The 25,517-nt window shown below is 41.6% G+C and overlaps 1 protein-coding gene across 2 annotated transcripts in view; it reads left to right on the top strand.

The window, feature by feature from the left end:
* Positions 1–25,517, top strand: part of LOC143268221 (uncharacterized) — a 152,298-nt gene that overhangs the window by 101,022 nt on the left and 25,759 nt on the right. For both annotated transcript variants that reach the window (XM_076549356.1, XM_076549357.1), the window contains 8 exons: positions 965–1,026; positions 1,757–1,781; positions 5,029–5,136; positions 11,194–11,264; positions 11,997–12,021; positions 17,721–17,791; positions 18,526–18,550; positions 21,906–22,013. In XM_076549356.1, the coding sequence (XP_076405471.1) occupies positions 965–1,026; positions 1,757–1,781; positions 5,029–5,136; positions 11,194–11,264; positions 11,997–12,021; positions 17,721–17,791; positions 18,526–18,550; positions 21,906–22,013 (495 nt within the window). The remainder of the gene's footprint in view (positions 1–964; positions 1,027–1,756; positions 1,782–5,028; positions 5,137–11,193; positions 11,265–11,996; positions 12,022–17,720; positions 17,792–18,525; positions 18,551–21,905; positions 22,014–25,517) is intronic.

Consider the following 25,517-nt stretch of genomic DNA (forward strand, 5'->3'; position numbering starts at 1 on the left):
ACAATTTTTGCATCCAACTGAACTTTCAGATGTGCTAACACCTGCTGAATGGATGTCACTCTGGATTCAAAGTTGCCTATTTCATCTTTCAAAATGGTCTTTGCTTCTCCTAGTAGTTCATGGGTTTTTTCTTGAGAGTGGCTAATGAAAGCACTCTCATATATCACTAGGCATTTATCTGCCAACATTCTATCGTTACACATCTTCTAAGTCCTGGAGTTTCTTTTGTATTTCTAGTTCTGCTCTTAGCTTGTGATTCTCTTCCTAGTCCGTGCAAATTTCTTTATGTTTTTTGATCTTGGAGTAAAATGCTGACATCCTATACAGCTGCTTCCTTCATAGTGATTCTCTTCTTTCCAAGTTGAGAGTTTCATGTGAGACTTTTACTACATAAAAGATTGTATTCCTGCCGTCCTCATCTGTCAACTCTTACCTGAAATTGGAATGATAAAAATTGTAAACACACACACTAAAGTTTAAACACAAGTTTGGCCACAGGGAAGGATAAAATTCTTCTTTCCAAGGAAATCGATGCCTTCTCTAAGCCCAATGACCTGGATTTGAAACTCAGAACACACCTGGCAAAAGGGGAGGAACAGATCCCACAAGCTATCCACTGACCTCCACACCCAAAATGAGACTTCACAAGTGGCCCTAAACAGAATACATGTGAAAATGTTAATTTAACAATACACAATCAAAGACAGATTATTTTATGTTGCTTTGGGTGTCCACTGTCTAGAAATGCAACAAATCTCTTACTCATATCTCTCCTGGTCTTTCTCTGCTTTAATTTCCTTCAAGGGAAGACGGTTCAGCAGCTGCCCAACCATCCTGTTCAGTAGGTCTAGTCACATGTCCTAAGTCCATGCACTTTTACCCACATCAAGCAAAGATGCTACATAGGTAGGAAGCAGGACCAAGAGCTGACAGTCTGCAAGCTCATGACTTTCTGTCCCCCTAGGTTTAACGGAAAATGATGACACACTTAGACCAGATGGCCGCACAGAAGAAAATCCCTTGGAGGTAAGAGGGCCTTTTTCTCTCTAAAGTAGAAAGGTTACTTTAGTGATCTTATGTTTCAGAGGATATCCCACTGAACAACAAAACTGAGCAGGCATCATGGGTATTAGAGAGTTAGTTTGGAAGGGGAGAAGAAGAATTGTACCAGCCTGTTCCAAACTGAATAGAGCATCAAAGCATCCAGTGTTAATTATCAGTCTTGTGAGCAGGCTTTTTCTTCTGGAGAAAAAAGATCCTCTTAGATAAAACTTAAAGTTTTGGTTTAGAAGTTGTCAGGCACTTCAGATCCCCTCAATTTCCATGCAGTACGTTCTACAACAGTCATATGGAGCAATCTTCCTATGTCCAGTGTAGGGATGCTGAAGGTTAGACTTTTAACACGTGAGCATTAGTGTAAATAATTGAGGCTACATTGTGGCAGGGTTAATTTCATAGCAGGATCATAAAGATGCTCCAGCATGTTGCAGTGTGGCTTAGGGAACACGCAGCAGAGACCAAACAGATAGTGCCTCTTGATCTGGTGTGGGAACCAGCAAAAGTGGGAAGGGGTACAAGTGAGGAACCCCAGTTCTTTTGTGACACCATCATATATACTAAAGCAGAGTCTTTTATTTGAAGACTCTTTCCCACTTTGATTGGCATTATATCATGTTCATATGTGTTTCAATGACCCATGCAAACAGAACTCATCATGACCTAGGCCACAGACTGTTTTCTTTCTTTTATGTTTCAGGTGCGTTGCCGCAGCCAAAGAAGGAGTATGTATTATGGAATCTCTTCCTTAAGACACCCTTTACAAATGAATTTTATAAATACTGGGTATCCTTATATCTAAGCAGCCACTGTGATTTATGCCACCTATTGGGAGCATTTGGACTGTATTTTTTTTTTAAAGTGGACCCCTAAGTTAAAAAAAAAATAGTGGAGGCATTTGTCCATATGCACTGGATTCAGCTATGATGCCTGTAGTTAGTCTGGAATGGTGTATACCAGGCTACATCTAAATCTGTTTTCCCCAAGATAGGTATCTCAATTGCTCAGTCCAATCTACAGGGACAAGCTGTTGAATTACCATATTAGGATACACGCTTGACCTAAAGTATATATGTCAAAGCCCATCACATGTAGTACATTTATTTGTTTGTGTGCTACTCTATGGAAGAATAAACCATGGCACAGAGGTAAATGATGAGGCTGTCCATGCAGATCAAGAGACCTTCTATAGCCCGAGGTCTTGGTAATCCCTAACTTGCAACATCCCAGTATCTGCCTTCAATAGGTCAAAACTGCAGAGATCAGGACCCTGTAGTTACTACCACAGAAGGCAAATGCCCAGGGTATTGTTTCTCATCTACCTACAGACATTCAGAAAAATGAAAGGTTAGAATGCCCACAGGCTTCTAGTCAGATCAGTGATCTGAGAATGGGAGACAGACAATGCATGGGGTGATGCGGCAGAGGTTTTTCCCTTAGAGTTTTACAGTACAGTACAGTACTGATTTGGAACATACACACACACACACACACACACACACACACACACACACACACACACACAAACAGTTAGTTAGAAGAGTAGCCATGCTTTGAAAGAGGGCAAGGAAAGGTTTATGGGTATAGAGGAGGGTTTTCATTGAGAAACAGGCGTGGGAAATGATGTCCTTATTATAGTATCAAATAGGAAAGAAAGATTTTTTAAAGAAATAGTTAGATATGATTGTTTTTGCTTTCTCTTATATTTCTTTTGTCATGTTTGGTTGTTTCTTTCAGAAATTTTTATTTCAAGTGGGAGACAGATAGGGAGTGCATCCAGATGAGGGGGGGGGGGGTTGGGAGGAACTGGCAGGATCAGGGGGAGATGAAACTATAATTTAGGAATATTGTATGAAAAAATCTGTTTCCAACAAAAGGGAAAAAATGAAAAATTAAAAAATTCTCTCATGCAAATTTAAGATCACGATTTTAATAGAACAAAAATAAATGTAATATATATAAAAATAATTACAAGATTTAGTAAATAGACAACATTAGCATGAGCACAAAAGAGACACTCATCTAAACAATAATATCCACTAGGAACTCCAGTTACCACGTGTCTCTGGATCTGTGCTGAAGCATTTTCTTAACAGAAGGACGTTTTTTAAAGATATATTTATTTTCATTTTGGGTATACAAGTGTTCACCTGCATAAATGTATGTGCACCATTTGTAGCTATGATACATATGCAGACTCAAATTAGCTGTATGGTTTCTAGCAACTGGAGTTATAGACTGTTTTGAGCTGTTTTTTCTGTGATAGAAACCAACCAGACCTGTGTCCTCTACAGGAACAGCAGGGGATGTTAACCTCTGGTCTCCTTAGCTCCTGGCAACAGGTTTTTAAATGTGAGCTAGACTCTGGGCTCCAAGGGGACTTCTGCTCACTGGTAGTCAGTGTCCATACTGCCTGTGAGTGGAAGCACTAGGGGGACCACAGGCAGCAGGTAGGAGTGAGAAGAGCATCGTTATTTGCAAAATGTTTTCTGTATATTTGCTCAGGCATGTGCTATGAAGGCCTTTGGCAAAGAAGAGCTAGTTCTTGAGAGAGAATGTGGTTATTGCATACCTACCATTTCTAAGGCCTTGGGTTTGAGCTCCCAGTATGCAAAAGATGTGCTGTGGTTGTATAGCTTTATAAACCTCCTTCAGAGGTGCCGATGGGAGAATTTTAAGTTCAAAGTCATCTATTTCTACAAAGTGGCATTGAGATCACTGTGGGCCAGAGACCGTTTCTCTGAAAAAAAGTGAAAAGAAAACAACAGAGGGGAGTAGGACTTCGTCCATTGCCCGTGTGTCTGTGTGTGGGAAAAGATTCTGGAGAAACAGAGCTTTCATGAAGCATAGATGAACAGCACCTTGCAAACTCACATGTAGCCTGTGTAGACTACCATTCTTTTAGCTGAACTCAGTTCAGACTGTCCACACAGTTTCAGGGGACATCTGTCACCTACAATGGCACCAGGCTGCTTTTCCAGCCTCTTCCTGTAGAGGGTTTATCCAGGTTTGGTGAGATTAAAAGAGTTTCCTTTCCTCCCATCCTCCACGTGACAGCTTGGTTTAGATTGACTTGGAGCCTGGAAGCATTGGTATCCTCCAAATTTTGTTCCGGAGGTTCAGACTCAGTCACTGAGAGGCCGGTGACAGGTTGAGGATGATAGAGGAAGGTGCTGTTTACTGATCCAGGAATCCCACAGCTCATTTGGGAGGTAGCTCACACTTGGAGTCAGGGACTGCCTGCAGAGCATGTCTCCTGTCAGTTGTTTCTGTCAGGAGAGGTCGTCACTGGCACACAAATGCAGCTGTTACTGCTCCATTGTGTGAAATGTCACAAGTTTTCAAAACTTCTTACCTTCCTACCTCCCATGGACAATGCCATACATTGTCCATGAGATGTACTACTATATAAGGGGCAGTCAAAGAATGAAAAATAACAGTTCTCCAGTGTTCTAGAGTAAATGAAACAGTTTGTCTGAATTCAGTTACTCCTGTGTAGCTGAAGTCTTCTGGTATCTCACAGACATCACAGGGCACTTCTGAATGCCTGTGCTTTTTCCTATAGTATATATTACAAAGATCTGTATTAGCTTAGTGAGTCCTGTGGGTAGTCCTTAAGAAATTCTTAGGGTCTTAGTGAGCAGCTGGTGAATGGAGCCATTGCAAAGGTGTCATGGGCTCTAAGAAGGATTAGAGTGATACCACTCTGCTCTGACACCACACTCACAAAGTGTGTTCAGTCATGGGGCACTTCCTTCTGCATTGCCACATAAATTAGCTTTTACTTGTCATGTTCATGTAATGCTTAACTGGTTGTATACTATTCAGTGATCCTCCTGAAGCACAATCTCACTCTGATGACTGTACCCGGAAACAAGCAATCAGATCAAATGTACAAACACACAGTTGTTAGTTTCCTCTGTTTTTCTGCCATGAGGCTGACATGAAACTCTATTCTCGATGCATTCCCAGTTTCTCCTTTATTGAAGAGAATTCAGCAGAGAGAAGCAATACCGCATACAGATGTGATGACACCAGAAATCTGTAAATTTTATTCTATAGAAATTCCTAATGAAAAAGGTATGTTGTGAATTCTGTAATTCTGTCCAGTTGTGTAATGTGGTGATAATCATTTTCTTTATATGTAAATCTAAAGAGAAGCTTAAGACTATTTCCCTATGTAGGATAATTCCAATATATCTAAGTCTTCAATGTAAACACAACTACAGATTTTAAAATGCATCTGATGTCACCTTTGGCTCTCATTCAATAGCATGAACTGTTGGAAACTGAGGCTCATTAGTATGAGTCAGGGTGGCTTCACCTGCTGTAGACAGGAATAGGTGAATCACCCTTAATCCTTTCTCCCACATGTGGGTAATGCAGATGGAGTAGAGCTGATGTTCCTAAAAGGAACCTGGCAAAGTTCTAGCATCTCATGACAGAGGGTGAGATTCACCTTAGATAACAATGTTCCAGGTATGATCCAATGAGCAAGAGTCCACTAGTGGTCATGTTATGCATTGTTTTTTCAGTTAGCAATGGCGTAAAGATTTCATTAAGGACAACAAAAATAGGAGGTATCTGTTCTGTTCCTGTTACAAGGACATAATGGAAAGTGAGCAGAGTGTGCTATTTAATGTGCTTTGCTTATCCTCTCATTGGTACACATTTCCTCAGAACATTTACTGTTTTAAGTCTGTGATACTACCAATAATTCACGGTTTGGGATGGACTTACTAGCTCTGCATTGTAACTATGCCTGCCTGGATAATTTATTCAGTTGTTGTCACAAAATCTTGTGAAGATAACCTAAAAGGGAAATGGTACATTTTCAATATAGTCTCAGCTTATAGACTGTAACACAGGGTAATTATATATACAGGCAGGAATCTGTGGCAGAGTCCCGTTATAACATGTCAGCGACCAGAAGATTTAATGCTCATGCTCAGCTTACCTTTTTATATATCCTTGATCCCTTCCTAAGCCATGATGTCATGCAGAGTTCAGTAGTCTTTCCACCTCACCTAAAGTACACTGCTCTAATCTCACACTTGCTGCCCAGTACTGGGTATCATCCAATTGACTGTTGAGATTCACCATGACAGTGCCCATGAAGTGTTGTGTTCACTTTGTGTCCTTACCTGTGATAGATCCACTGTGTCTGGGGAGGAACAGTATTCTCTCTTGTACTCTAAGGAACCTGTAGGTGATAGTCTAGCAGAGTAAGCCCAATGATAAAGGAAGAACAGAGCCCTTCCATTTCTTCCTTCAGGACTTGTAGCAGTCCATGCATAGTCCTCTGTTCACTTTTAACTCCTGCTTCACGTGGCACCAACAGTGTAGACTGCTGGGTAAAATGGCTGTTTAGTCTGACACAACTACCACATCTGCAATATACTGGCAAGGAAGGGCCTAGTGTTAATGTGTAGCTCATTTCCAGCCTATGTGCCTCATCCTGGACTGCCATGCAGGATGACTGAAGTGTAAAGGAGGTCAGAGACTTGTCCTTCATCCTTGAGCCTCTGACCTTATGAGTGAGCAGGGATCTGATCTCTGACCCCTGCCTTGGCTCTTTTTCATGCATTCTTGATTCTGATTCCAAGATACTGAGGGTGTCTTAGGAAGTTCCCATAAGCTAATATCCATGTTCCAAGAGCTGAAGGACATGAGCAATTGGGGAGCAACCTTCTTGGCACACATCTTGCTACAGGCTGTGTCTGTCCTCTATGTTTGTATATTTATGACTTTCTCCTGGAGTATCTGACATGGTGGTCTTTGGGCGGCAATGAGTTCATATCTGAGGAGTGTGTTTCCTCCAGGCTCTCATCTCTTTGGTAGGTTGATGGACTTTGATCTTTACAAGTCTGTCTGATCTTCTGCATTGTCTCATTGAACAACTCTGGGCTTGGCTCCTTCTCACAGACAATCTCAGTAGCCTTAATACATTGTGTCTCCTCTCCTTAAACTCAACAGTTATTGCTTCTGAGCAAGGTGTCCCTCCTAGATCTAGGAGCAGTCTCTACCCCCATTATCTTCTTCCTCCCTTATCTGGTGCATTCCTCTGGGATCATGGGTCCTGTAGACACTGCACCTGGTAATGCATCAAGGTGTGTGATATCCTTTCTACCTGGGAACATTGAAACATTGCTCAAAAGAATGCCCAACTGAGTCTCTTATGTCCCATGTCTCTTTTATTCCATAATTTTCTCTCCCTCACTAAGCTCATCAGAGTCACAAGACAACTTGGAGAGAAGAAGACAAAACAGAAACCTTCTCTGGAGACTGCATGCCCAGAAAGACGGTTGAATCTTAATAGGTTATCTGACTCATGCCCTTGCCTTGTGGGTAGAGGAGAAACCTTGCTGTTGAACAGCTGATACACTTGAATATGAAAAAAGAGAGGGAAGAGTTGAGTCTAAAATCAGCTAGGAAAGGTCTCCTAATCAGATTAGTGTAAAAGAACAACTAAATTACATTAAAAAAAAACCCTGAAAAAGTTGTCCCAAAATTTATGGAAAGTGACAAAGCCAAACCACTGACTTTTGATGGTCCATTTGGAACTCTCAAACACCTAATGCTCTGACCCCAATTAGTGCAATGTCTGCTAATTTCCTTGACACTGTCTCTACTTTATACCCGTCTGTAGCTGTGCTGCAGGCAGCCTCATGTACAGACACCCTCTTTTTACATGGAAAGGCAGATGCCTCTGAGAAATATCCACCTTTAGTGCTTTTTTGAAGACAAAACACATGGCCTTCACCTAGGCCTTGCCAAAAATGTATGACTTCTATTCATGGATCTGGCTACCACTTTATGTCTGAGACTAAGTGGTGGGATGAGTTAAGGGTCCTGGGTGAGATTTCAAAAGATGGTCCTAGTATTGGCCTCCATAATCTGTTTGGTGTGGCATAGTCACACAGGGTGAAGAGTGAGTATCATGGGTCACAGTCAGCAAAAGGGCTGACACATGTGCTGCCTTTCTGGGTCTGGGCCTGCTGGTGGGTGGAATGGAAGGAGAGAAGTGATTCAGACTCATAAGAGAGTTGATAAATCTGCCTGGGTCTGGGAATAGAGGGCCTTCATGGGTGGGCAGCACATTATGATAGAACAGGTTTAGAATAGGTTTCGAATACTCCAGAGAGCTGGGTATGGGGCACTTGCTTGTGTCCATACCTGAATTGGCATTAGGTTGAGGGTCCTTCATAAAGCTAGGCAGGAAGGACTATGGAGGATGACCCCTGCCAATACCACCAGTGAGGGTTCTGACACTAGGGGATCAGAATGGAGGGCAGGTGGTAACTGAGTGTGTGGACTAATGCAGGATAGTGCATACCCTCCTCTCACATCCATGCACAGGAACACTTACCTGCAACCAAGCAAATGCATCTAATCCACACCTATTATCAAAACTACACTCACACATGCACATTCATGCATACCCATGAACAAGAAATCTGAATGGCATGTGCACAATTACAATAAAATCATAACCATTTGTGGTTAAAGTTGTAGTAAAGTTTAATTATTGGCAAGTATCATGCCACCATTGAGATACTTAATCACTTGCATGATTTGCTTGAGTTTCCATGTCATTGCTCGTTGCAGAGATTGTTTTCTTGGGTCTCTATTGCATTGGAACTGATTTGTGTAACATTTCACTTGCTCAATTCGATTGTTTATTTCACTCATAAGACCGTCAATCATTAGAAAGCAATTACCTACACAATGTTTAGTAAATCTAAAGTTCTCATTGTTATGGTTTAGCTGATTTTATGAATATCACATGAACCTACTATAATTGATATACTTATGATATAAATGGAACATGAATATTGTCTCCTTCTCAACATATGAAATAAAGAAGCAATATATGTTAAATACACAGATTTCCATTAATGAAATGAAATGATTAAAACTCCCCTCCAAGTCCTTTGAAGAATGGAAATTATCATTTAAATCAATGCTTGAGTGTGCTAGACAAACATCTTTTTAGGAAACTATTTATTCATTTCACATACCAACCACAAATTTGTCCCTCATTCCTCCCTCTCCCGTCTTTTCCCCCAGCCTACCCCTCATCCCCTCCATCAAAAATGTATGGCCTCCTATGGAGAGTCAGCAAAGCCCAGAACATTCAGCTGAGGCAGGTCCACACCTCTCCCCTTTCATCAAGGCTGTGCAAGGTGTCCCTACCATGGGCAATGGGCTCCAAAAGCCAGTTCATGCTCCAGGGATAGATCCTATTCCCACTGTCAGGGTGCCATGAAACACACCAAGCTACACAACGGTCTTGCCCAGGCAAAGGCCCAGTCCATTCCCATGCATGATCCACAGCTGTGGGTCCAAAGTTCATGAGTGCCCACCAGCTTAGTTTAGTTGTATCTGTCTTCCCATCATGGTCTTGATGCCCCTTGCTCATAGAATTACTCTTCCCTCTCTTCGACTGAACATGCTTGGCCATGGCTCTCTGCATCTGTTTCCATCAGTTACTAGATGAAGGCTCTTTATGACAGTTAGGGTAGTCACCAATCTGATCACCAGGGTAGGCTAGCTCAGGCAACCTTTCCACAACTGTTAGTAATCTAAGTTGGGTCATGCCTGTGGATTCCAGGGAACTTCCCTGACCAGGTTTCTCCCTATCCCCATGATGTCTCCTTCTATCAAGTTATCTCTTTCATTGCTCTCCCATGCTACCCATCCCATTCCCTGCTCAACCGTCCCATTTCCCCATGCCCCGATGCCATATCCATACTTTCCATTGTCCCACCCTAACCCCCAGGTTTCTCATCTATTTCCCCTTCTGAGGGCGTTCCTCATGTCCCTTTTAGGGTCCTCCTTGTTATCTAGCATCTCTGGTATTTACTCACTCATTAGTATATACCAGAAGTAAAGCAAAGTTAACCAAACTACAACCCACAGCTCCATAGAAGATAGACAAATATTTTAAATGCATGCTGATATGTATCCTTTTCACCAGCCTCACTGGTTATGTTGATGGACAATTTTTGCATCCAACTGAACTTTCAGATGTGCTAACACCTGCTGAATGGATGTCACTCTGGATTCAAAGTTGCCTATTTCATCTTTCAAAATGGTCTTTGCTTCTCCTAGTAGTTCATGGGTTTTTTTCTTGAGAGTGGCTAATGAAAGCACTCTCATATATCACTAGGCATTTATCTGCCAACATTTCATCGTTACACATCTTCTAAGTCCTGGAGTCTTTTGTATTTCTAGTTCTGCTCTTAGCTTGTGATTCTCTTCCTAGTCCATGCAAATTTCTTTATGTTTTTTGATCTTGGAGTAAAATGCTGACATCCTATACAGCTGCTTCCTTCACAGTGATTCCCTTCTTTCCAAGTTGAGAGTTTCATGTGAGACATTTAGTACATAAAAGATTGTATTCCTGCCGTCCTCATCTGTCAACTCTTACCTGAAATTGGAATGATAAAAATTGTAAACACAGCCGGGCGGTGGTGGCGCACGCCTTTAATCCCAGCACTCGGGAGGCAGAGGTGGGTGGATCTCTGTGAGTTGGAGGCCAGCCTGGGCTACCAAGTGAGCTCCAGGAAAGGCGCAAAGCTGCACAGAGAAACCCTGTCTCGAAAAACCAAAAAAAAAAAAAAAAATTGTAAACACACACACAAATTAAACACAAGTTTGGCCATAAGGAAGGAAAAAATTCTTCTTTCCAAGGATATCAATGCCTTCTCCAAGCCCGATGACCTGGATTTGAAACTCAGGACACACCTGGCAAAAGGGGAGGAACAGATTCCACAAGCTATCCACTGATCTCCACACGTAAACGAGACCTCACAAGTGGCCCTCCAAACAGAATACATGTGAAAATGTTAATTTAACAATACACAATCAAAGACAGATTATTTTATGTTGCTTTGGGTGTCCACTGTCTAGAAATGCAACAAATCTCTTACTCATATCTCTCCTGGTCTTTCTCTGCTTTAATTTCCTTCAAGGGAAGACGGTTCAGCAGCTGCCCAATCATCCTGTTCAGTAGGTCTAGTCACATGTCCTAAGTCCATGCACTTTTACCCACATCAAGCAAAGATGCTACATAGGTAGGAAGCAGGACCAAGATCTGACAGTCTGCAAGCTCATGACTTTCTGTCCCCCTAGGTTTAACGGAAAATGATGAAAACACACTTAGACGAGATGGCCGCACAATGACAGAAGAAAATTCGTCGGAGGTAAGAGAGCCTTTTTCTCTCTAAAATAGAAAGGTTACTTTAGTGATCTTACGTTTCAGAGGATATCCCACTGAACAACAAAACTGAGCAGGCATCATGGGTATTAGAGAGTTAGCTTAGGAAGTGGAGAAGAAGAATTGTACCAGCCTGTTCCAAACTGAATAGAGCATCAAAGCATCCAGTGTTAATTATCAGTCTTGTGAGCAGGCCTTTTCTTCTGGAGAAAAAAGGTTCTCTTTAGATAAAACTTAAAGTTTTGGTTTAGAAGTTGTCAGGCACTTCAGATCCCCTCAATTTCCATGCAGTATGTTCCACAACAGTCATATGGAGCAAGCTTCTTATGTCTAGTGTGGGGTTGTAGGTGGTTAGACTTTTAATACATGAGCATTAGTGTAAATAATTGAAGCTACATTGTGGCAGGGTTAATTTCATAGCAGGATCATAAAGATGCTCCAGCATGTTGCAGTGTGGCTTAGGGAACACGCAGCAGAGACCAAACAGATAGTGCCTCTTGATCTGGTGTGGGAACCAGCAAAAGTGGGAAGAGGTACAAGTGAGGAAACCCAGTTCTTTTGTGACACCATCATATATACTAAAGCAGAGTCTTTTATTTGAAGACTCTTTCCCACTTTGATTGGCATTATATCATGTTCATATGTGTTTCAAGGACCCATGTAAACAGAACTCATCATGACCTAAGCCACAGACTGTTTTCTTTTCTTTACATTTCAGGTAAATTGCAGAAACCGAAGACGAGGTATGTATTATGGAATCTCTTTCTTAAGACACCTTTTAGAAATGAATTGTATAAATACTGGGTATCCTAATGTCTAACCAGGCACTGTGATCTATGCCACCTATTGGGAAGCATTTGGACTGTACATTTTAAAAAGTGGGCCTCTAAGTTAAAAACAAAATTCTAGAGGCATTTTTCCATATGCCCTGGAATCAGCTACAATGCCTGTAGTTAGTCTGGAATGGGTGCACCACCCTCTAATTCTTTCTCCCACATGTGGGTGATGCAGATGGAGTAGAGCTGATGTTCCTCAAGGCACCTTGTTCCAATGTCTCATGACTGAGGGTGAAATTCAACTCAGTGAATTTGGATCAGTGTACCTGGTTTGAATCAATGAGCAAGGGTCCACTAGTGGTCATGTTATGCATTGTCTTTGAGTTAGGAATGTGGTAAAGATTTCATTAAGGACAAGGAAAATAGAAGGTTCTTGTTCTATTCCAATTACAGGGACATGATAGAAAGTGAGCAGAGTGTGCTATTAAATGTGCTTTGCTTATCCTCCTCTCCTTTGTACACATTTCCCCAGAACATTTATTCTTTAAGTCCGTGATACTACCAAACTTTCAAGGTTTGGGATTCAGTTACTAGCTCTGCATTTTACTTCTGCCTGTCTGAATAATTTGTTCAGTTGTTGTTAAAAATTCCAGTGAAGATAACCTAAAAGGGAAATGGTAGATTTTTCAATATAGTCTCAGCTTATAGGCTGTAACACAGGGTAATTATATATACAGGCAGGAGTCTGTGGCAGAGTCCCGTTATAACATGTCAGCGACCAGAAGATTTAATGCTCATGCTAAGCTTACCTTTTTATATATCCTTGATCCCTTCCTAAGCCATGATGTCATGCAGAGTTCAGTAGTCTTTCCACCTCACCTAAACTAAACTGCTCTAATCTCACACTTGCTGCCAAGTACTGGGTATCATCCAATTGACTGTTGAGATTCACCATGACAGTGCCCATGAAGTGTTGTGTTCACTTTGTGTACTTACCTGTGATAGAGCCAATGTGGCTGGTGAGGAACAGTATTCTCTCTTTTACTCTAAGGAACAAGATAGTCTTGTAGGTGATAGTCTTGCAGAGTAAGCCCAATGATAAAGGAAGAACAGAGCCCTTCCATTTCTTCCTTCAGGACTTGTAGCAGTTCATGCATAGTCCTCGGTTCACTTTTAACTCCTGCTTCATGTGGCACCAACAGTGTAGAGTGCTGGGTAAAATGGATGTTTACTCTGACAGAACTACCACGTCTGCAATATACTGGCAAAGAAAGGCCTAGTGTTAATGTGTAGCTCATTCCCAGCCCGTGTGCCTCATTTTAGACTCCATGCAGGATAACTGAGGTGTAAAGGAGGTCAGAGACTTTTCCTTCATCCTTGAGCCTCTGACCTTATGAGTGAGCAGGGATCTGATCTCTGACCCCTGCCTTGGCTCTTTTTCATGCATTCTTGATTCTGATTCCAAGATACAGAGGGTGCCTTAGGAAGTTCCCATAAGCTAATACCCATGTTCCAAGGGTTGAAGGACATGAGCAATTGGGGATCCACCTTCTTGACACACATCTTGCTACAGGCTGTGTCTGTCCTCTATGTTTTGTATATTTATGACTTTGTACTCGAGTATCTGACATGGTGGTCTTTGGGCAGAAATGAGTTCATATCTGACAAGTGTGTTTCCTCCAGGCTCTCCCGTCTTTGGTAGGTTGATGGACTTTGATCTTTACAAGTCTGTCTGATCTTCTGCATTGTCTCATTGAACTACTTTGGCCTTGGCTCCTTTTCATAGACAATCTCAGTAGCCTTAATACAATGTGTCTCCTCTCCTTAAACTCAGCAGCTATTGCTTCTGAACAAGGTGTCCCTCCTAGATCTAGGAGCAGTCTCTACCCCCATTATCTTCCTCCTCCCTTCTCTGGTACCTACCTCTGGGATACTTAGTGTTATAGACACTGCATCTGGTAATACATCAAGGTGTGGGATATTCTTTCTACCTGGGAACATTGAAACATTGCTCAAAAGAATGCCCATCTGAGTCTCTTATGATACTGGTGGGTAGAAGTGAAAGCCTGCTGTTGAACACCTAATGCACTTGAATATGAGAAAAGAGAGGGAAGAGTTGAGTCTAAAATCAGCTAGGAAAGATTTCCTAATCAGATTAATGTAAAAGAATAACTAAATTATAAAAAAAACTGAAGGAAATTTTTCTAAAATTTATGGAAAGTGACAAAGCCAAACCACTGACTTTTGATGGTCAATTTGGAACTCTCAAACACCTAATGCACTGACACCAATTAGTGCAATGTCTGCTAACTTCCTTGACACTGTCTCTACTTTATACCCGTCTGTAGCTGTGCTGCAGGCAGTCTCATGTACAGACACCCTCATTTTGCATGGAAAGGCAGACGCCTCTGAGAAGTATCCACCTTTAGTGCTTTTTTTAAAGACAACACATATGGCCTTCACCTAGGCCTTGCCAAAAATGTACGACTTCTATGCATGGATCTGGCTACCACTTGTGTCTGAGACTAAGTGGTGGGATGAGTTAAGGGTCCTGGGTGAGATTTCAAAAGATGGTCCTAGTATTGGCCTCCATAATCTGTTTGGTGTGACATAGTCACACAGGGTGAAGAGTGAGTATCATGGGTCACAGTTAGGAAAAGGGCTTACACATGTGCTGCCTTTCTGGGTCTGGGCCTGCTGGTGGGTGGAATGGAAGGAGAGAAGTGATTCAGACTCATAAGAGAGTTGATAAATCTGCCTGGGTCTGGGCATAGAGGGCCTTCATGGGTTAGTAGCACTATATGATAGAACAGGTTTAGAATAGGTTTAGAATACTCCAGAGAGCCTGGGTATGGGGCACTTGCCTGTGTCCATACCTGTTTTGGCATTAGGTTGAGGGTCCTTCATAAAGCTAGGCAGGAAGGACTATGGAGGATGACCCCTGCCAATACCACCAGTGAGGGTTCTGACACTAGGGGATCAGAATGGAGGGCAGGTGGTAACTGAGTGTGTGGACTAATGCAGGATAGTGCATACCCTCCTCTCACATCCATGCACACGAACACTTACCTGCAACCAAGCAAATGCATCTAATCCACACCTATGATCAAAACTACACTCACACATGCACATTCATGCATACCCATGAACAAGAAATCTGAATGGCATGTGCACAATTACAATAAAATCATAACAATTTGTGGTGAAAGTTGTAGTAAAGTTAATTTTTGCCAAATATCATGCCACCATTGAGATACTTAATCACTTGCATGATTTGCTTGAGTTTCCATGTCATTGCTCATTGCAGAGATTGTTTTCTTGGGTCTCTATTGCATTGGAACTGATTTATGTAACATTTCACTTGCTCAATTCGAGTGTTTACTTCACTCATAAGACCATCAATCATTAGAAAGCAATTACCTACACAATGTTTATTAAATCTAAAATTCTCGCTGTTGTTGGTTTAGCTGATTTTATGAATATCACATGAACCTACTAAAATTGATATACTTATGATATAAATGGATACATGAATATTGTCTCCTCTGAATATATGAAAAAAGAAGCAATATACGTTAAATACACAGATTTCCATTAATGAAATGAAATGATTAAAACTCCCCTCCAAGTCCTTTGAAGAATGGAAATTATCATTTAAAAAAATGCTTGAGTGTGCTAGACAAACATCTTTTTAGGAATCTCTTTATTCATTTCACATACAAACCACAAATTTGTCCCTCATTCCTACCTCTCCCGTCTTTCCCCCCAGCCTAACCCTCATCCCCTCCATCAAAAATGTATGGCCTCCCATGGAGAGTCAGCAAGCCCAGAACATTCAGCTGAGGCAGGTCCACACCTCTCCCCTTTCATCAAGGCTGTGCAAGGTGTCCCTACCATGGGCAATGGGCTCCAAAAGCCAGTTCATGCTCCAGGGATAGATCCTATTCCCACTGTCAGGGTGCCATGAAACACACCAAGCTACACAACGGTCTTGCCCAAGCAAAGGCCCAGTCCATTCCCATGTATGATCCACAGCTGTGGGTCCAAAGTTCATGAGTGCCCACCAGCTTAGTTTAGTTGTATCTGTCTTCCCATCATGGTCTTGATGCCCCTTGCTCATAGAATTACTCTTCCCTCTCTTCGACTGAACATGCTTGGCCATGGCTCTCTGCATCTGTTTCCATCAGTTACTAGATGAAGGCTCTTTATGACAGTTAGGGTAGTCACCAATCTGATCACCAGGGTAGGCTAGCTCAGGGAACCTTTCCACCACTGCTAGTATTCTAAGTTGGGTCATGCCTGTGGATTCCAGGGAACTTCCCTGACCAGGTTTCTCCCTATCCCCATGATGTCTTCCTCTATCAAGTTATCTCTTTCATTGCTCTCCCAAGCTACCCATCCCATCCCCTGCTCAACCGTCCCATTTCCCTATGCCCCGATCCCATATCCCTACTTTCCATTGTCCCACCCTAACCCCCAGGTTTCTCAGGAGTTCTCATCTATTTCCCCTTCTGAGGGCGTTCCTCGCGTCCCTTTTAGGGTCCTCCTTGTTATCTAGCATCTCTGGTATTTACTCACTCATTACCAGAAGTAAAGCAAAGTTAACCAAACTACAACCCACAGCTCCATAGAAGATAGACAAATAGTTTAAATGTATGCTGATATGATTCCTTTTCATCAGCCTCACTGGTTATGTTGAAGGATAATTTTGCATCCAACTGAACTTTCAGATGTGCTAACACCTGCTGAATGGATGTCACTCTGGATTCAAAGTTGCCTATTTCATCTTTCAAAATGGTCTTTGCTTCTCCTAGTAGTTCATGGGTTTTTTTCTTGAGAGTGGCTAATGAAAGCACTCTCATATATCACTAGGCATTTATCTGCCAACATTCTATCGTTACACATCTTCTAAGTCCTGGAGTTTCTTTTGTATTTCTAGTTCTGCTCTTAGCTTGTGATTCTCTTCCTAGTCCATGCAAATTTCTTTATGTTTTTTGATCTTGGAGTAAAATGCTGACATCCTATACAGCTGCTTCCTTCATAGTGATTCTCTTCTTTCCAAGTTGAGAGTTTCATGTGAGACTTTTACTACATAAAAGATTGTATTCCTGCCGTCTTCATCTGTCAACTCTTACCTGAAATTGGAATGATAAAAATTGTAAACACAAACACTAAAGTTTAAACACAAGTTTGGTCACAGGGAAGGATAAAATTCTTCTTTCCAAGGATATCGATGCCTTCTCTAAGCCCAATGACCTGGATTAGAAACTCAGAACACACCTGGCAAAAGGGGAGGAACAGATCCCACAAGCTATCCACTGACCTCCACACCCAAAATGAGACCTCACAAGTGGCCCTAAACAGAATGCATGTGAAAATGTTAATTTAACAATACACAATCAAAGACAGATTATTTTATGTTGCTTTGGGTGTCCACTGTCTAGAAATGCAACAAATCTCTTACTCCTATCTCTCCTGGTCTTTCTCTGCTTTAATTTCCTTCAAGGGAAGACGGTTCAGCAGCTGCCCAACCATCCTGTTCAGTAGGTCTAGTCACATGTCCTAAGTCCATGCACTTTTACCCACATCAAGCAAAGATGCTACATAGGTAGGAAGCAGGACCAAGAGCTGACAGTCTGCAAGCTCATGACTTTCTGTCCCCCTAGTAATACTGGAAAATGATGAAAACACACTTAGACAAGATGGCCGCACAATGACAGAAGAAAATTCATCGGAGGTAAGAGAGCCTTTTTCTCTCTAAAATAGAAAGGTTACTTTAGTGATCTTATGTTTCAGAGGATATCCCACTGAACAACAAAACTGAGCAGGCATCATGGGTATTAGAGAGTTAGCTTAGGAAGGGGAGAAGAAGAATTGTACCAGCCTGTTCCAAACTGAATAGAGCATCAAAGCATCCAGTGTTAATTATCAGTCTTGTGAGCAGCTTTTTCTTCTGGAGAAAAAAGGTTCTCTTTAGATAAAACTTAAAGTTTTGGTTTAGAAGTTGTCAGGCACTTCAGATCCCCTCAATTTCCATGCAGTATGTTCCACAACAGTCATATGGAGCAAGCTTCTTATGTCTAGTGTGGGGTTGCAGGTGGTTAGACTTTTAACACATGAGCATTAGTATAAATAATTGAGGCTACATTGTGGCAGGGTTAATTTCATAGCAGTATCATAAAGATGCTCCAGCATGTTGCAGTGTGGCTTAGGGAACATGCAGCAGAGACCAAACAGATAGTGCCTCTTGATCTGGTGTGGGAACCAGCAAAAGTGGGAAGAGGTACAAGTGAGGAACCCCAGTTCTTTTGTGACACCATCATATGATATACTAAAGCAGAGTCTTTTATTTGAAGACTCTTTCCCACCTTGATTTGCATTATACCATGTTGATATGTGTTTCAATGTCCCATGCAAACAGAACTCATCATGACCTAGGCCACAGACTGTTTTCTTTTCTTTACATTTCAGGTGCATTGCAGAAATCGAAGACGAAGTATGTATTATGGAATCTTTTTCCTAAGACACGTTTTAGAAATGAACTGTGTAAATACTTGGTATCCTTATATCTAACCAGCCACTGTGATCTATGACACTGGGAAGCATTTGGACTGTATTTTTTAAAAAGTGGGTCTCTAAGTTAAAAAAATAGTGGAGGCATTTGTCCATGTGCACTGGATTCAGCTATGATGCCTGTAGTTAGTCTGGAATGGTGTACACCAGGCCACATCTAAATCTGTTTTTTCCCAAGATAGGTATCCCAATTGCTCAGTCCAATCTACAGGGACAAGCTGTTGAATTACCCTATTAGGATACACACTTGACCTTTATAAAGTATATATGTTCAAAGCCCATCATATGCAGTACATTTATTTGTTTGTGTGCTACTCTGTGAAAGAATAAACCATGGCACAGAGATAAGTGATGAGGCTGTCCATGGAGATGAAGAGACCTTCTATAGCCCCAGCACTTGGTAATCCCTAACTTGGAACATCCCAGTATCTGCCTTCAATAGGTCAAAACTGCAGAGATCAGGACCCTGTAGTGACTACCACAGAGAGCCCAGGGCATTACTTCTCATCTACATACAGACATTCCGAAGAATGAAAGGTTAGAAAGCACACAGGCTTCTAGTCAGATCACTGATTCTGAGAATGGGAAACAGATACTGCATGGCGAGATGGGGCAGGTGTGTTTCATTTAGAATTTTATAGTACATGGATTAATCCAGTAAGAACTAATGAAAAATGGAAGAAACACTTCTCAGAAAAAGAGCACAACAATTGTTTATACAATGCTCAGCCCTGAACACATATACATATAAAGCATAAAAGTAATATTATGTATACTGATCAGGTTCTATTTATTTGATTTGGAACACACACACACACACACACACACACACACACACACACACACACTCCAGTTAGTGAGAAAAGGAGCCATGTTTTGAAAGAGAGCAAGGAAAGGTTTATGGGTCTAGAGGAGGGTTTTCATTGAGAAACAGGTGTGAGAAATGATGTCCTTATTATAATATCAAAAAAAAGATTTTTTAAAGAAATAGTTTGATATGATGGTTTTTCTATATCTTATATTTCTTTTGTCATGTTTGGTTGTTATCTTTCAGAAATTTTTTTCTAGTGGGAGACAGACAGAATGGATCCAAATGAGATGGGAGATTGGGAGGAACTGGCAGGAACAAGGGGAGGAGAAACTATAATTTGGAATATTGTATGAAAAAAATCCATTTCCAACAAAAGGGAAAAAATGAAAAATTTAAAAATTCTCTCATGCAAATTTAAGATCAAGATTTTAATAGAAAAAATGAAAGTACTATATATCAAAAAGAAATAAATGATTTAGCAAAAAAAAAACCAATAGCATGAGCACAAAAGAGACACTCATCTTAACAACAGTGTCCACTAGGAACTCCAGTTACCTCTTGGCTCTGGATCTGAGCTGACACATTTTCCTAATAGGAGGATGTTTTTAAAGATATATTTATTTTTATTTTGTGTATATGAGTGTTCACCTGTATGAATGTATGTGCACCATTTGTATCTATGATACATATGCAGACTCAAATTAGCTGTATGGTTTCTAGCAACTGGAGTTATAGACTATTTTGAGCTGTTTTTTCTGTGTTAGAAACCAACCAGACCTGTGTCCTCTGCAGGAACAGCAGGGGATGTTAACCTCTGGTCTCCTTAGTTCCTGGCAACAGGTTTTTAAATGTGAGCTAGACTCTGGGCTCCAAGGGGACTTCTGCTCACTGGTAGTCAGTGTCCATACTGCCTGTGAGTGGGAACACTAGGGGGACCACAGGCAGCAGGTAGGAGTAAGAAGAGCATCGTTATTTGCAAAATGGTTTCTGTATATTTGCTCAGGCATGTGCTATGAAGGCCTTTGGCAAAGAAGAGCTAGTTCTTGAGAGAGAATGTGGTTATTGCATACCTACCATTTCTAAGGCCTCGGGTGTGAGCTCCCAGTATGCAAAAGATGTGCTGTGGTTGTATAGCTTTATAAACCTCCTTCAGAGGTGCTGATGGGAGAATTTTAAGTTCAAAGACATCCATTTCTACAAAGTGACATTGAGATCACTGTGGGCCAGAGACCTTTTCTCTAAAAAAAAGTGAAAAGAAAACAACAGAGGGGAGTAGGACTTCGTCCATTGCCCCTATGTCTGTGTGGGAGAAGATTCTGGAGAAACAGAGCTTTCATGAAGAATGGATGAGCGGCATCTTGCAAACTCACACGTAGCCTGTGTAGACTACCATTCTGTTAGCTGAACTCAGTTCAGATTGTCCACACAATTTCAGGGGACATCTGTCACCTACAATGGCACCAGGCTGCTTTTCCAGCCTCTTCCTGATGAGGGTTTATGCAGGGTGATGTGATTAAAAGAGTTTCCTTTCCTCCCAACTTCCACGTGACAACTTGGTCTAGATTGACTTGGAGCCTGGAAGCATTGGTACCCTCCCAATTTTGTTCCGGAGGTTCAGACTCAGTCACTGAGAGGCCAGTGGCAGGTTGAGGATGATAGAGGAAGGTGCTGTTTACTGATCCAGGAATCCCACAGCTCATTTGGGATGAAGCTCACACTTGGAGTCAGGGACTGCCTGGCAGAGCATGTCTCCTGTCAGTTGTTTCTGTCAGGAGAGGTCGTCACTGGCACACAAATGCAGCTGTTACTGCTCCATTGTGTGAAATGTCACAAGTTTTCAAAGCTTCTTACCTTCCTACCTCCCATGGACAATGCCATACATTGTCCATGAGATGTACTATTATATAAGGGGTAGTCAAAGAATGAAGAATAGCAGTTCTCCAGTGTTCTAGAGTAAATGAAACAGTTTGTCTGAATTCAGTTACTCCTGTGTAGCTGAAGTCTTCTGGTATCTCACAGAATCACAGGGCACTTCTGAATGCCTGTGCTTTTTCCTATAGTATATATTACAAAGATCTGTATTAGCTTAGTGAGTCCTGTGGGTAGTCCTTAAGAAATTCTTAGGGTCTTAGTGAGCAGCTGGTGAATGGAGCCATTGCAAAGGTGTCATGGGCTCTAAGAAGGATTAGAGTGATACCACTCTGCTCTGACACCACACTCACAAAGTGTGTTCAGTCATGGGGCACTTCCTTCTGCATTGCCACATAAATTAGCTTTTACTTGTCATGTTCATGTAATGCTTAACTGGTTGTACACTATTCAGTGATCCTCCTGAAGCACAATCTCACTCTGATGACTGTACCCGGAAACAAGCAATCAGATCAAATGTACAAACACACAGTTGTTAGTTTCCTCTGTTTTTCTGCCATGAGGCTGACATGAAACTCTATTCTCGATGCATTCCCAGTTTCTCCTTTATTGAAGAGAATTCAGCAGAGAGAAGCAATACCGCATACAGATGTGATGACACCAGAAATCTGTAAATTTTATTCTATAGAAATTCCTAATGAAAAAGGTATGTTGTGAATTCTGTAATTCTGTCCAGTTGTGTAATGTGGTGATAATCATTTTCTTTATATGTAAATCTAAAGAGAAGCTTAAGACTATTTCCCTATGTAGGATAATTCCAATATATCTAAGTCTTCAATGTAAACACAACTACAGATTTTAAAATGCATCTGATGTCACCTTTGGCTCTCATTCAATAGCATGAACTGGTGGAAACTGAGGCTCATTAGTATGAGTCAGGGTGGCTTCACCTGCTGTAGACAGGAATGGGTGGACCACCCTCTAATCCTTTCTCCCACATGTGGGTAATGCAGATGGAGTAGAGCTGATGTTCCTCAAGGCACATTGTTCCAATGTCACATGACTGAGGGTGAAATTCAACTCAGTGAATTTGGATCAGTGTACCTGGTTTGAATCAATGAGCAAGGGTCCACTAGTGGTCATGTTATGCATTGTCTTTGAGTTAGGAATGTGGTAAAGATTTCATTAAGGACAAGGAAAATAGAAGGTTCTTGTTCTATTCCAATTACAGGGACATGATGGAAAGTGAGCAGAGTGTGCTATTAAATGTGCTTTGCTTATCCTCCTCTCCTTTGTACACATTTCCCCAGAACATTTATTCTTTAAGTCCGTGATACTACCAAACTTTCAGGGTTTGGGATTCAGTTACTAGCTCTGCATTTTACTTCTGCCTGTCTGAATAATTTATTCAGTTGTTGTTAAAAATTCCTGTGAAGATAACCTAAAAGGGAAGTGGTACTTTTTTTGAATATAGTCTCAGCTTATAGACTGTAACACGGGGTAATTATATATACAGGCAGGAGTCTGTGGCAGAGTCCCATTATAACCTGTCAGTGACCAGAAGATTTAATGCTCATGCTCAGCTTACCTTTTTATATATCCTTGATCCCTTCCTAAGCCATGATGTCATGCAGAGTTCAGTAGTCTTTCCACCTCACCTAACCTAAACTGCTCTAATCTCACACTTGCTGCCCAGTACTGGGTATCATCCAATTGACTGTTGAGATTCACCATGACAGTGCCCATGAAATGTTGTGTTCACTTTGTGTACTTACCTGTGATAGAGCCAATGTGGCTGGTGAGGAACAGTATTCTCTCTTTTACTCTAAGGAACAAGATAGTCTTGTAGGTGATAGTCTTGCAGAGTAAGCCCAATGATAAAGGAAGAACAGAGCCCTTCCATTTCTTCCTTCAGGACTTGTAGCAGTCCATGCATAGTCCTCTGTTCACTGTTAACTCCTTCTTCATGTGGCACCAACAGTGTAGAGTGCTGGGTAAAATGTCTGACAGAACTACCACATCTGCAATATACTGCAAAGAAGTGCCTAGTGTTAATGTGTAGCTCATTCCCAGCCTATGTGCCTCATCCTGGACTGCCATGCAGGATGACTGAGGTGTAAAGAAGGTCAGAGACTTATTCTTCATCCTTGAGCCTCTGACCTTATGAGTGAGCAGGGATCTGATCTCTGACCCCTGCCTTGGCTCTTTTTCATGCATTCTTGATTCTGATTCCAAGATACTGAGGGTGTCTTAGGAAGTTCCCATAAGCTAATACCCATGTTCCAAGAGCTGAAGGACATGAGCAATTGGGGATCCACCTTCTTGACACACATCTTGCTACAGGCTGTGTCTGTCCTCTATGTTTTGTATATTTATGACTTTGTACTCGAGTATCTGACATGGTGGTCTTTGGGCAGAAATGAGTTCATATCTGAGGATTGTGGTTCCTCCAGGCTCTCCCCTCTTTGGTAGGTTGATGGACTTTGATCTTTACAAGTCTGTCTGATCTTCCGCATTATCTCATTGAACTACTTGGGGCTTGGCTCCTTTTCATAGACAATCTCAGTAGCCTTAATACATTGTGTCTCCTCTCCTTAAACTCAACAGTTATTACTTCTGAGCAAGGTGTCCCTCCTAGATCTAGGAGCAGTCTCTACCCCTTTTATCTTCCTCCTCCCTTCTCTGGTACCTACCTCTGGGATACTGAGTCCTCTAGACACTGTACCTGGTATTGCATCAAGGTGTGGGATATTCTTTCTACCTGGGAACATTGAAACATTGCTCAAAAGAATGCCCATCTGAGTCTCTTATGATACTGGTGGGTAGAGGTGAAAGCCTGCTGTTGAATACATAATGCACTTGAATATGAGAAAAGAGAGGGAAGAGTTGAGTCTAAAATCAGCTAGGAAAGGTCTCCTAATCAGAGTAGTGTAAAAGAATAACTAAATTATATAAAAAAAAAAACAGAAGGAAATTGTCCCAAAATTTATGGAAATTGACAAAGCCAAACCACTGACTTTTGATGGTCAATTTGGAACTCTCGAACACCTAATGCTCTGACCCCAATTAGTGCAATGTCTGGTAACTTCCTTGACACTGTCTCTACTTTATACCCGTCTGTAGCTGTGCTGCAGGCAGCCTCATGTACAGACACCCTCATTTTGCATGGAAAGGCAGAAGCCTCTGAGAAGTATCTACCGTTAATGCTTTTTTGAAGACAACACATATGGCCTTCACCTAGGCCTTGCCAAAAATGTATGACTTCTATTCATGGATCTGGCTACCTTGTGTCTGAGACTAAGTGGTGGGATGAGTTAAGGGTCCTGGGTGAGATTTCAAAAGATGGTCCTAGTATTGGCCTCCATAATCTGTTTGGTGTGGCATTGTCACACAGGGTGAAGAATGAGTATCATGGGTCACAGTCAGCAAAAGGGCTGACAGATGTGCTGCCTTTCTGGGTCTGGGCCTGCTGATGGGTGGAATGGAAGGAGAGAAGTGATTCAGACTCATAAGAGAGTTGATAAATCTGCCTGGGTCTGGGCATAGAGGGCCTTCATGGGTGGGCAGCACATTATCATAGAACAGGTTTAGAATAGGTTTCGAATACTCCAGAGAGCCTGGATATGGGGCTCTTGCCTGTGTCCAACCCTGAGTTGGAATTTGTTTGAGGGTCCTTCATAAAGCTAGGCAGGAAGGACTATGGAGGATGATCCCTGCCAATACCACCACTGTGGGTTCTGACATTAGGGGATCAGAATGGAGGGCAGGTGGTAACTGAGTGTGTGGACTAATGTAGGATAGTCCGCACACTCCTCTCACATCCATGCACACGAACACTTACATGCAACCAAGCAAATGCATCTAATCCACACCTATGATCAAAACTACACTCACACATGCACATTCATGCATACCCATGAACAAGAAATCTGAATGGCATGTGCACAATTACAATAAAATCATAACAATTTGTGGTGAAAGTTGTAGTAAAGTTTAATTATTGGCAAATATCATGCCACCATTGAGATACATAATCACTTGCATGATTTGCTTGAGTTTCCATGTCATTGCTCATTGCAGAGATTGTTTTCTTGGGGCTCTATTCCATTGGAACTGATTTATGTAACATTTCACTTGCTCAATTTGAGTGTTTATTTCAATCATAAGACAGCAATTTCCTACACAATATTTAGAAAATCTAAAGTTCTCG

Source organism: Peromyscus maniculatus, chromosome 12 (assembly GCF_049852395.1).
Source record: "Peromyscus maniculatus bairdii isolate BWxNUB_F1_BW_parent chromosome 12, HU_Pman_BW_mat_3.1, whole genome shotgun sequence".
In the NCBI taxonomy this organism is placed as follows: domain Eukaryota; kingdom Metazoa; phylum Chordata; class Mammalia; order Rodentia; family Cricetidae; genus Peromyscus; species Peromyscus maniculatus.